The 12,868-nt window shown below is 53.3% G+C and overlaps 1 protein-coding gene across 34 annotated transcripts in view; it reads right to left on the bottom strand.

Moving 5' to 3' along the window:
• Lrrfip1 (LRR binding FLII interacting protein 1) overlaps positions 1-12,868 on the bottom strand; it is a 127,613-nt gene that overhangs the window by 43,183 nt on the left and 71,562 nt on the right. For 16 of the 34 annotated variants that reach the window (XM_047544946.1, XM_047544949.1, XM_047544947.1 and 13 more), the window contains exons 2-6: positions 11,801-11,887; positions 7,492-7,509; positions 4,336-4,383; positions 2,922-2,966; positions 2,338-2,388 (exon numbers count right to left, since the gene is read on the bottom strand). In XM_047544946.1, the coding sequence (XP_047400902.1) occupies positions 2,338-2,388; positions 2,922-2,966; positions 4,336-4,383; positions 7,492-7,509; positions 11,801-11,887 (249 nt within the window). Of the gene's footprint in view, positions 1-2,337; positions 2,389-2,921; positions 2,967-4,335; positions 4,384-7,491; positions 7,510-7,609; positions 7,625-11,800; positions 11,888-12,868 lie in introns of all 34 variants that reach the window. The other 18 variants (XM_047544953.1, XM_047544950.1, XM_047544954.1 and 15 more) reach the window with 3 other exon arrangements.

The following is a 12,868-nucleotide window of genomic DNA, read 5'->3' as shown; positions in this document are numbered from 1 at the left end:
TTAAAAGTGAAGTGAAACGTCAAAAAAAATCACTAACATCCTAGAATCCGCTGGTTGAAGACTTCTAGACCTCACGCACACTTATGAAAGAGTTCTGTGGAGATGAGGGCCATAGAACCCGAAGCCCTTCAGTAAGACACCATGAGGGCTGCTGCCGAGATTCACAAACCACGCACCGCCGGGGCCGCCCTCCCTCTGCCACAGCCACACGCGGCAAACAGGGACCATGCACCCATGTGTCCACCATCAGTTTCCAAAGGATCAAAGTCAAAAGCTGATGGTATCCAAAGTCTCGTTGTTCTGAGGGGCCATCCACACAGACCCTGGCCCCTCTTAGGGTCAGCAGCATTGCTGGCTAAATGTGGAGGGCCTGTGTTTTGGGGGTTGAAAAATAAGATGATCTTATACTAGAAATTACCAACTAAGGATTTCAGAATATTAAAATGCATAAAACCAGCCAAAGTGGGCCCCAGGTAGACACGTGAGGTGTGATTCCCTCAGCAGGGCAGTAGGTTGCTCAGGTGCAGCGAGCAGAGGACAGTGTTCAGGGGCACTTGGCACGTGGAACCTGCACTGCCCACAGGCCCAGGGAGAGGCGCTGGGGCTGTCCCTGAGAGCCTTGACCCTCGCAGGCCCCTTCCTGCACTGTGGAAACTAGGCGGACTGACTCACGTCCAGGTCTGTGTCCTCGGGCTCTGTGGGCTTAAAGGTCTGAGGTACTTCAGATCAAGGACATCAGGCAAAGTAGTGTGGCCAGCTGGCTGAGAAGAAGATCCCTACTGCTCTCTCCCTCTCTCTCAAACAGCACTCCGACTGTGGACTTCCTAAAAGAAACTTCCTACCTGGGAACAAGCCCACCTGACACCTTGGCCAAGAATGGCGCCCTGCAGAGACTTAGTTCATTCCTGGCTAAGATCGCTGGGAGCGAAAGGAAGGCAGCCTGACGCCCTAATGCTCGGCAACACGGCAACCAGTCCCCACTCCCTGGGGTCGGGAAACCCTCTGAGAATCTTAAAGTGAAAACTCTTTGCCGGGAGAAACCTAAGTGCACACAACGTCCCGTGCACACTTTCAGGATCATGGACCCAAGGACGCTGCACTTGAATAGAGACTTGGGTCCGGCTTAGGGCTCTCTCTCTCACACCCTCTGTATGTCTGTCTCTCTTGCTCTCTCTCTCTCGCTCTCTCTCTTGTCAGTCTGGCTTTACTCCCACCCCTCCTCAAGAGTTCTCTTGGCAGAATCACTCATGTTCCCCAGCATGCTACACCTGCAGTGAGTCGCTCCCCTGGATCTGGCCCCGCAGCTGTGCCTCCCCAACTCAGTGCCAGGCCCTGGCCTGCTGGTTCTGCTCAGCAGCTGCCACGTCTGTGTCCTGGCCACAGGCTCGGCTCACTGAACTTTGCCTCTGTGGTATTTTGGTGACACAGATCTTCCTTGCTCTAGAGTGGACTGTGTCAGAGGGACCGTGAGGGACTTACAACTGCCAGCAAGTTCCAAATAGCAAAGGTGGCACTTCAATTGCTTTAGAGGGATGCCGCCCAGCAAGAGTATGTGGGATCTGCTTTTGCCACTGAAGGGACAGTGATAGCAACGGTGGTTCAATGGCATGACAATGAACTGCCTCAATGCATTGCTAGTCAAGTACAAACCTAGCCAAGGGGTGGCCTGGTGACATAACTGTCACAGCTTTGAAAAGCAATTCCACTCAGGCAGACCCTCAGCAAAGGGGAATGGACACCCTGGGACCAGTCCTCATTAGTGGGAGATGCGCCTTTGCCCCTATGTAAGCGGGAGCAAGATGCTCAGACTGATTTACTAAGCAGACAGTGGCTCTGCTTGGGTCCCAGAGTGCACACTGTGGCAAGTACCATTATGAGGACTTTCAGAATGTCAAGGATAAAGGTTTTTATTAGCCATCAGGTTGTCAGTGACCCTAGCAGGCACCCCAGCTGCCACGTGAACGGCAAGGAATCCTGACACACTCACGACTGTGGCGGGTGGCCACCTCGGGCTGTGAGTGGGCTCACGGACCCGCCCAAGGATGGCGTGTACCTTCACATTCCTGCTGGTCACCCTGGCAGCACCCAGACCACGCTGGGAGAGGGAAACAGCAAAAGCTGACAGCTCTGCTCCTAGCAGCACAGCTCGCGGGCCAACACGCAACAGCGCTTGCACCCGGACAAGCAGAGCCAGCCCGTGGCCATTGGGCTCAAAACGAGCACCAGTCAGATGCCGACTGTGAGGCCGGCGGGCGCGGAGCAGCAGTGCCAGTGCAGGATGTCCACGCCAAGGGCTTCAGCCACACGCCGTGCGGACCCCATGCTCCGGTTACTGACCCTCAGGCTGCCGCGGCTACCCACGGACAGACGCTCATCTTCATCGGAGGCCTGTTGGGAGAAAGGATGGAAAACCACCGTGAAGTGATAGGACAACACACACAGACCGACGCCCAGGCTCCGAGGGACAGGCTGACCCGACTCTGCTGCAGTGGGGCACGCCGGTCACCCACGAAGGGCCGGGGACCTGGGCCAGGGCTTCGGCGACACGGCGCTGTGTGCGCCTCTGCGTGCCTAGGATTGTTGTGGATAACGTGCACATAAATGAATTCCATGAACGTGCATCATTTACTCCACAGTAACTAACAGGGAAGTCTAAGCACACCTCAGTGTCACCGTGAACCCCATTGTGAGCACTGAGAGCAGACAAAGCACCTGAGACACCAACACTCAGAGCTCCGCTCCTCAGCGCATGCAGGCGACAACGCCGGAGGCTGCGCTCACGGTCTGGGTTCAGGCAACCGTGCCAGTGTTGTAGCAGTATTCGTAAATTTCTTTCATACGCATCGTGTGCATTTCAGTCACTAAAAGAGCAAATTAGACTTCTATCAAAACGCACAGGTAACAAACAAACAGGTACTAACCGATGTGCTTCTCCGGGATCTGCGAGAGTGGCGCTCACTGTCCTCCTGCCGCAGCGACGGGGGACAGCAAGGAAAGGTTAGAGATGGGCACAGGGGAAGCAGGGCAGCCTTAGACAGGCCTTTGCAACAAAGTACAGTCTTTCTGACCTAGCTGTCAAATAAATATTGTGTTTGCTTTTGCTGAAGGGCTCCCGCTGAACCCTGGAAGGCTTCCTTCTAGGCTCTGAAGGCAGCCAGCACTGTGGCGGAAGCCACACTGAATTCTAACCTCGACACTCGGGTCCCAGAACCTCACGCCCCTTCGGGAATCAGAAGCAAAGCATTTCCCCAAACCCCACAGAGGATGCCACCCTCGCCCTTCTGCTCTGGAATCTCAGACACGCAGTTTCCATGGCTGGCCATCTCTGAAGTTGTCTCCCAATTGAAGCTGCTCACAATCACAATGAGCAACTTTCCTTTCTCAGTGGCTTATAAAACACACGCATCTTTTAACTGTCTTAAGATTTGGTGAAAATGCATCTACCTGTGTGAAATTAGCTTAAGGTGACAGTGACACAGGTTGAGTTTGTCACTGTTCTCAACAGAGGGATGTGTGCTCTCTGCTCCACGCTCTTCCTGCCATATGCAGCTAACTAAGGTGCTAGGGACAAGCTTGCCTTGCCCTTTGTCTCATGCATGAGGAACACTGAAGAGGACATTTCCACCCTTGCCAGGTTCTCAAACGCTGGAGCAGGTGGACAGCCCTGAGGCCAGCCAGCCCAGCAGCCAGGACAGTAACAACAGGGGCCCAGCCTTGTGCTGGGGACTGGTGGAGGGCACTGGAGTGTGTCCCCTCTCCTGCAGAGAGGGCCAGAGGACAGAGCTCGCTTTAAACTGACCTGGGAAGGCAGAGGAGCTGTCCTAGGAAACAGACGGAAAAGGTAAAGGACCTTTCTCACCTATGTGAGTGGTGGGGGTGGCCATGTGGACTAGCGAGAGCATCTGATGGCAAAGGTGCCCAAAGGCTGGAAGGGGTGACAGGTAGCTGGCTACAGTCATGGAGCCTTAGCCTCTTCTGGTACCAACAAGAATGAGGTGAAACTTGATGGGAACAGGGGTTCTCTGGGAAGCTCCTGGGTCAAGGACACATGCCCAGCCTGGGTCCCTGGCTCCAGGACAGGGGGGACCGTGGTGGGAGAACACTGCACATGGCTGGGCTGCAGACAGTCAGCTGCTACAGATGGGCACAGCGGGTGGCCGGGGGGTATCTAAGCAGGCTGCACATGGATGTGAACCAGAGACCAGATGCAGAAATGACCGGATGGAAATCTCTCAGTATCAGATTACAGGGCATTGGGAATCTATCTGCAGGACTTCACTGCACAAGTATCAAACTGCAGACCATTTAAGTCTTGAAATTGTATTTGAGGCCTACCATCCACCGCTCGATGTCACCCCATTTTGTATCCAGTCCGTAATATTTCTATAGACAGAAGAGAAGGAAAATTAGGCCAGAAGTGAAACAGATGGCGTAGGAAAATGTTCTGACATGCATGACCCAGCTGCCGCCCCAGCCACAGGGTGCAGGGAACATGCCAAGGCGAGGAGGTCACAGAGGAGGCGGTAGCCACCCAGTGCAGGTGGAGCTGTGAAGAGACCTGCCCACTGATCCCTCAGGCCAGGGAGCAAGGACAAAGCCCTCCTGGGCCAGGGGCGGCCTTGTGGAGACTGGGAAGGTAAACGTAACCCAGAAGCACCGCAAGCCCCTCCGGAAAGCCGTGCACGCCCTCGGAGCAAACCCGCAGAAGGAATCATCACTGTGAAAGAGAAGCACACGCTGAGAGCCATTCCGTGCTGTGCAGGAGGAAGGAGGACCCCGAGGAAAGGGAAGCCCTGCGCCGGCCCTGGGTCCTCGCTCGCACGGACCAGATGACATCCCAGCCGACAGGCCCGGGAACTCCCGTACTTGGGATGTCTTTACAGCCTGCCCTGCACGCAAAGCTGCTGGGGCCTCCAGAGGAGGTGGTGGTGCAGGGAGAGACGCGCAGACTGCCAGCTGTGTCTGGGGTTTGCAGTGGCTGATGGTTCCATGTCCTCCCCTTGCCAGTCTGAACCACCAGGGTCCACATCAGACTTAGGAAGGTTCAGAAGAGGTGTCACTGTTGCTAAATACAGTGACCCCAAAGTCAGGCGGGAACCCAGGTGTTCAAGTCTGTCACCTCAGATTATGGGGTTCTGCTTTCCTCTTGACACCCTCAATTTTCAATATGGAAATCAAGGAATAGCCCTCCGAACCTCTATGTCACCTAACACAGGTGTGATCTTCTTTTTACACACTAAAATCTTGCAATTAGAAAAAAAATATCGGATGGTAGAAATACAAGGTGATTTTTGTGCTGGTTTTCCCATGGCCAGACACACTACTGCCGCGTCTGGGTTAGCGTCACTGTGAGGGTGGCCAGGCTGACCCGCGGCTCTCTGATGGTCTCCACCCTTTCTTAGATAAGGCACCAAGTGGAAAACTGGAAGGGGTGAACTCAGGAGGGAGAACTGAACAAGGCCTTTAAAAAGCTGCCCACAGCAAACTCCAACGCCAACAGCCACGCAGCTGCATCTCTGTAAGCTATCTCCTTGGGGCAGAAACTCGGAAAGGGGAAAAAGGGAACGCTTTCCAGTGTCATGCTGTAACTTCGATGTCAGTGGAGGTACCAGCTCAGAGCTGCTCTGCAGCCAGCTCACGGCAGCGCTGCCCTTGCGGGTCTTCGGGAAGTGAAATGTAAGGCCGCCGCACCTCTTTTATCTTAATCTCCCCTTCTAATTATGAAGATAGGAGGAAAAGGCATTTTTTTTTTTTAAAAGAAGGGAGACATAGACAAGTTCGCAATAAAGTTATTTAAATTCCCAAGGGGGTCTGTATTGCCAGTTTTTCTCTTTTCCTCTGCCCACTCTATACTTATATCAAATATCAGACACTATATATTGCCTTTAAAAATGAGATAAAAGTAAGAACCAGTATGCAAACTCTTTCACCTAGTTCACGGGTGGCCGTACCAACAGCTGCCTCTCTTGGGTCACTCTAGACACCTGACAGCATCCCAGAGCAACAAGTGCCCCTGGCAGGTTGCCTGGTGGGAGCAGCAGGCACCTCCCGCACACTGCAGAGCACGCGGGGTACTTCAAATGCAAACATCACCTTAGCCTGTGAGTCATGCAGAGGGAGGCAGGGGCCTTCAGAAGGGGGCTCTGGTTCAAGGGAAACCATCGGCTGCAGCCCCTGGGTGGGGAGAAAATGTTTACTGCCTCCTTTTCCTCCTCCTAAATCTGAGTGACGAGGACAGCCTTCCCCTCCTTGGGACACACTTGCCTACAGAACTGCGCACGCTCCTCAAGGGCAGGCTGCACACAAGCTCTCCTCTGGCAGAGCCCTCACAAGGGATCCCCTGTGCCACCAGAGGTGCAGAGCAGGGGAGGAATGGACCTATGTGGGAATGACCAGCCTGATCCTCTGGCTGGGTTGGGGGCAGCAATGTCCTGCTCCGACAGTGACATCAAGGGCTCCGAGCTTCCGTCCAACCAGTCAAATTCTAGTAAGGACTCTAATGTGAGTTGGAACCCTAGCTTCAACGTCCACTTCAATACTCGGATGCTAGAAAATTTGTCTACAAAACTGATTTCTCTGCCCTCCGCAGGGGAGCAGACAGGCAGACTGGAGGGCCGGGAAGGCACTCACCCACCGCGAGCAGAGGAAGCCAGCACAGCGGGCCGGGAAAGACACGGGCAACACACTTATGGGCCCTGATGCTCTAACCTCTGAAACTTAATGACTTTATTCTGATTTTCTTATCTTCTCTAAGAGAAAGATAAATTTTCATTCTTTATCTAGAGTCAGAAACGATTACGGATGATGTTCTAAGTAACAGACTCGCCTCATTGATGGGGAAGGCTCGCTGTACACAGGTTCCCTAAATTCTCAGGGAGCACGCACTCCTTAGTCCGCTACTTCTGAACCCTAAATCACCGACATGGGGTCTTGTTCTTTATTTTCTGTCTGGTCTGCTCAGAGTACTTACTTCAAACCCTGGCTGCTTCCACAGAGTACTAGGAACAGAGGCGCGAATCATCTGTGACCCTGAACGGGGACCTAGAGGACAGGCGTGTTTTAAGGTGTGCATGTTGTTGTTTATCTTCACTTTCTTTTTCACTCAGACTTCGAAGTCCATATCTAGTAATCTCTCCATGAGTGGTAATTTGCATTGATATTTTAAAGATTTTCTAATAAAGTTGTCTGGAAAGATAATCTAGATGATTTCAAAGGTTTCCTCAAATTTTGAAACGTGATTTTTGAGTTAGAATTCACTTTTTTCTCCAAGAGACAGTTTTCTAATTTCTTGAGGCATATGGGGAGGAGAGAAGGGCTCAGTACCCAGAAAAGCGTGAGTGTGGCTGTCCCCGGGTGGACGCGGCCCGAAGCACTCGCACTCACACTCAAACCACACAGTGACACAGCACTCCAGCGCAAAGCGTGGCTTCAGTCAGGCAGCAGGCCAGGCGGGGACGCGGTGCATGCAGATCAGCCAGCAGCAAGGCCTACCTTCTGAACCTGATAGATCTACAGAGAGGGGCGAGAGAGGGGGAGAGAGACATGAGTCCCATTAAAGCAGCAGGAACATCAGAAAGGGCTGTAACCAGAAGTACGAATAAAGACATACCAGGAAAAATGAAAGCTGGAAAAGACGAATCGAAAAAGGTCAAAATCTCCTTGAAAGAATGAGCCACTTCATCACTCATTCTCCACTATCTTAGACACGCTGGTGAAACAGGCTTACCCACACGCATCTACCAGAATCCCACTGTTCTTACGTGGAGGTGTGTACAACCTGCCACCATTAATGGGAAAAGTACTTTTTCACCTGTATTGAAATTCTCTTTTGTAGTAATGAAAGTTTACCAGGAAGTGTAGAAACTTAGTAGTAAAATCACTGGAAAAATTCACAAATAATGAAGAAAGGAGCTTCAATGTTCTGATTCATGCAGACACACAGAGAATCCCAGGAAAATTCCAGCAAAGCAGAGTAACCATCGGACGGTAATTAGAATATCTGAAAAGGGGTTGTGATCACACTCAGACCTATCGGTTTGCTCCGGGCTCCTCCGGGCTCTGCAGTGACGAGAGCCGTCTGGCTCTGCTCATCCGCACTCCCTCAAAAGGCACTTGGCTATCTGGCATGGATCCAGGTGTGGCCCGAATTCCGAGGGCATGCCAACGAGCACAGGTGGCACACCCAGCGCTGGCTCCACCCAGCCCCCGCACCAAGGAGCCGAAGACAGGACCTTCCAAGACGCCTGAGCCCATCCTTCCACTGGCGCGGTTCCTGGGAAGCTCGAGGTTCAGGCCCCTCCCAGACAACGCCTCATGCTGTTCTCCCTAAGGGTCCCTTAAAAAGAGTTCCTATCCCTGTCAACAGCCCGAAAGCCAAGCCCAGGTGAGTGGCACTGTTGAGAAGAGGGAGTGCAGGTGGCACAGCGGCGGGCATCGGAGGAGCCCCCTCTGCCCCTTCCTGGCTGCACACTGGGCAAGCCCCGCTGGGCGGGGGTGGGGGAGCCACCCGGCCACCAGTGCCACCATCCTGGGTCTCCTGCTCCTCGTTTGCTCTGGGCCTGTGCATGTCCAGCCCCCTCCTGGGAGAAAGCTAACAGCTCAGCAGCACTGGGGGACAGATGGAGACAAGTCCTGTTTCTCAGCTTTTACACCAAATATCAACCCTCCTGGTTAAACACCGGTCTTCCAAAGCATATTCATTTCCCCTTAATCAACAACTTAAAATGCCAGTGCCCCAGGCTATCAGATGGCATAAGCTCAAGTTGTGTTGCTAGTTCTAATAATAGTCAGGCCCCTGGACAAGCGGGCACAGCAGTCTGCGGAGGTGTCCTCGGGGCTGCTCTCACTGTGCTCTCCAGCTGTGTACCCAGCTGGACATGTACACACCTCTGCACCCTGGACAGGCCAGTCAAGGAGCAGCTGGACAGAGAGGGCTGCTCCTGCTCTCTGGGCCACTCTGGCTGACACGGGCGTCCACCACGCTGACGACTGTGCCTGGAACCTGGCACCAAGGAGACACTTTCTGCTCAGAGCACCAGCAGGATGTGGCTCGCTCTGCCCTGCTTGGCAGTGGACGTGGGTGGGCTGACAGCCAACTTGGTCAAGAACTTTGTAACAAGCTGCTTACATCATCATGCATGTATTTAAATCAATTTTGTCCAGAATTAAGGACAGAATACATTCTATCTAAACGTGTGTGTGATTTGGAAGAGAGACATGGATACGTCACCTTGACTGTGATGGTTTGGATACGAGGTGGCCCCAAAGCTCATGTGTGAGACAATGCAAGAGGGCTTAGTGGTGAGATGACTGGTTGTGAGAGTCTGGGCCCCATCAGCGGATTAATCCTGACTGGGATGAACTGAGCCCTAAGTGAAGGCTGGTGGGGTGTGGCTGCAGGGTCCCTGTGGGTGTGCCTTTGGGGTTTATCTTCAGTATCTGGCAAGTGGAGTCTCTCTCTGCTTCCTGATCATCACGTCCTGAGCTTTCTTCTTCCACTGTAATCTTCTGCCCGATATTCAGCCTCACCCTGAGTCTCAAGGAATGGAGTTGGCCATCTATGGACTGAGACTTCTGAAACCATAAACCCCCAAATAAACTTTTCCTCTAAAACTGTTCTTGTCAGGTCTTTTGGTCACAGCAGCAAAAAAGTTAAACACTGACTGTGCAGAATTTCATGTTTGCACTCTTGGTGAAAGTCACTCATGAAAACCTGATCACCAACACTGTGTGAGTCCACAGGCCCACGTGCAGCCGCCCTGGCTTCCGCCTGTGCAGAGTCCTTGGTTTGGCTCTAACAATGGCGTTGAGATGATGGTCACAGGTCACATGTGTGGACAGGGAAGGGGACATTAAGTACAACCAACTGTCACAAAAGCAGGCACAGCAACAGAACATTCCAGGAAATTCTTCATACAGCTCTTTCAGGACCTTAATCAAAGAGAGACCAGCGGCCTGTGGGAGAACCAGGGGACACAGTCTAAAACCAGACGGGCCTCGGAGCAGGTGGGTGCTGGCTGTAGTGTGGGGGGCGGTTTCCACAGGGCTCCTGGCTCCAGAGAAGGAAGCTGCAAACTGACAAAGCCCCAGAAAGGGTGGCCTGGCTGGGTGCAGTGGCACAGGCACCTGCAACCCCAGGAGGTCAGGAGACTGAGGAGCAGCACTCTGAGATCCAGGCCTGCTGAGGCAACTTAGCAAGAGCATCTCAAAACAAAGAGAGAGGCCTGGGGACGAAGCTCAGTGTCGGAGGCCCTGGGTCCAACTCCAGCACCACACCCCCCACACCCAACCACACCCCCACACACACATCCACACATCCACACCCACCTACACCCACACACACCCACACACACCCTCACATCCACACACACCCACACACACATCCACACATCCGCACACACCTACACCCACACACACCCTCACATCCACACACACCCACACATCCACACATCCGCACACACCCCCACACCCCCCCCACACATCCACACACACACACCCACCCACACATCCACACCCACCCACACACACACACCCACCCACACATCCACACCCACCCACACATCCACACCCACCCACACATACACCCACACCCACACCCACACATCCACACCCACCCACACCCACCCACACATCCGCACACACCTACACCCACACATACCCCCACACCCACCCACACATCCGCACACACCTACACCCACACACACCCACACACACCCTCACATCCACACACACCCACACATCCGCACACACCCACACCCACTCACACCCACACACATCCACCCACACCCACCCACACATACACATACCCACACCCACCCACACATCCACACACACCCACACCCACACATACACACCCACACACATCTACACACACACACACACATCCACACACACCCACACCCACAGAAAAGAAAAGCAACGGAAGCCCGCAGTCCACTGAAATACCTGCCTCACACCCTGCTGTGGGGACCAGCAGTGTCCCACACAGTGGGCTTGCGACTGTCTACTGAAGAAGCAGAAATGTTCTACAGAGAAACCAACAGGAGGCAGTTTTAAAAAGCAACTGGGATTCGGTCATTTAAAAAATACATTTTAAAAAACCAGTTCAGAACAAGAGAACTATTTCGGGCCAGGGCCTGGGGACCGCGTCTCAGAAGCCACACGACAGTGGCTCAGAGTCGCAGGGTCTATTCCTCCCCCTGCCCAGTCCTGCGCTTCTCTCTGCAGTTTCCTGAGGGACCTGGGGGAATCCCTCCCGGCCAGGCCCCGCCCAGGAGAGCAGGCGCAGGTGCCGGGGGTCCAGTCCCCAGGACACAGAGCATCTCCCTCCACCAGGGCCTGGGCACCTGTAAGGCCAGTTCATCCCCGACGTTCGCTCTTAATCACTACTCAACACCCTGAGACCCCAGGGGAAAGATCTGCACATGAAACACGCTGCCCAGTTAAACAGCACCGACCTGTCACTCTCCATTTTAGTTCAGAGGATCTAAATTCTAGTTCAACAGTTCCACCTTAAAGTTCAGACCCAGCTCCTTTTGGCTCCTCTCAGTCAGAAAGCAGGGCTGGGAAGACTTCTGCAGGCAAGTGGCCTGTGTGCTGGTCTCGGGATGCACCAGGCCCTGTGCTGGCAGCAGGCATGCCAGGCATCCGTGCTATGCACACTCCTGCCTGGACCTGTGTATCTGACTTCCAACAAGAGCAATGGGAAGGGACAGGCGGTCAGCGGTGACAGGTGCCTGCATTTGCACACTGTGCCTACATTTAAACTACTGGGAAAGAAGCAACAAGAACCCGGTGTTACCTCCTTCTGCTGCCGCTCCAGCTCCTTCATCCGGATCTCGCGAGCCTCGGCGCGGGCCGCACGCTTTGCCGCAAGCCTGGCCTCTGCCTGAAAGACACCCAGAAATCTTATTAGGGAACACAGCAGTTGCACCCTCCAAACACCTGGCTGATGATGCTGTTGAGAGGAAGTCCTGTTCACACAGCAACGAACCGCGACTTACAGGAGCACAGGGTCAGGAGTGATAACAGTAGTTATGGTACAGTGTACCCCTCCCCATAGATTCATAGTCCATGATTTTAGTTACCTGTGGTTCAGGGAGGTCTAAAAATTCCAGAAATAAATGGTTTATAAGTTTTAAATTGAGCACCATACTGAGTAGTGCATGATGAGATCTCACACTATCCTGTTTAATCCTGCTCAGGATGTGAGTCGTCCCTTTGCCCAGAGTATCCATGCTGTATGCACTACCTGCCTGTGAGTCACTTAGCAGCCTTCAGGCTGCTGTTGTGATACCACAGTGGTTGTGTTCAAGGAACCCTGTGTGAGTGCCCTAAAGCCCCAGAGGAGTGATACTGGCAATGTGTGCATGTCAAAAAGAAGCTCTAAAGTGCTTCCATTGCAAAAAGGTGAGAATTCTCAACTTAAAGAAGAAAAAAAAAAATGCAGAGTTTGCTAAGATCTATAGTGAGTTACTGTTTTTACAGTCTTACTAATGTAGAAATTAAGTTTTATCACAGATACACAGGAAAACAGTACATACAGGATTTGGCACTACCTGTAGGTTCAGGCATCCACTGGGGTCTTAGAACATCTCCCCCAGGACACATGGGGTGGCCATGATGATCCTTGCTGGCACTCACAGACCCTCCCTGGATGCCAGCGGGGCACGCCTCTGAGCGTGTCATGCCGTTCATTCCTGGCGACAACCCTGGAGGCTGAGCCAGAGGCTCCTGTAGGGCCCCAGTCAACCTCTCCCTTTACAGAGCAGGAGCTGGGGTCTGGAGAGGCTGCCAGACCCCAGGATGCTGAATCCACTCCCCATCCAGGACCCCCATCTCCAGTGGGCTGAGAGGTGACCCTGTCCTC

This window comes from Sciurus carolinensis, chromosome 3 (genome assembly GCF_902686445.1).
Source record: "Sciurus carolinensis chromosome 3, mSciCar1.2, whole genome shotgun sequence".
NCBI classification, from domain to species: Eukaryota; Metazoa; Chordata; class Mammalia; order Rodentia; family Sciuridae; genus Sciurus; species Sciurus carolinensis.
This window is presented reverse-complemented; position numbering and strand designations above follow the sequence as displayed.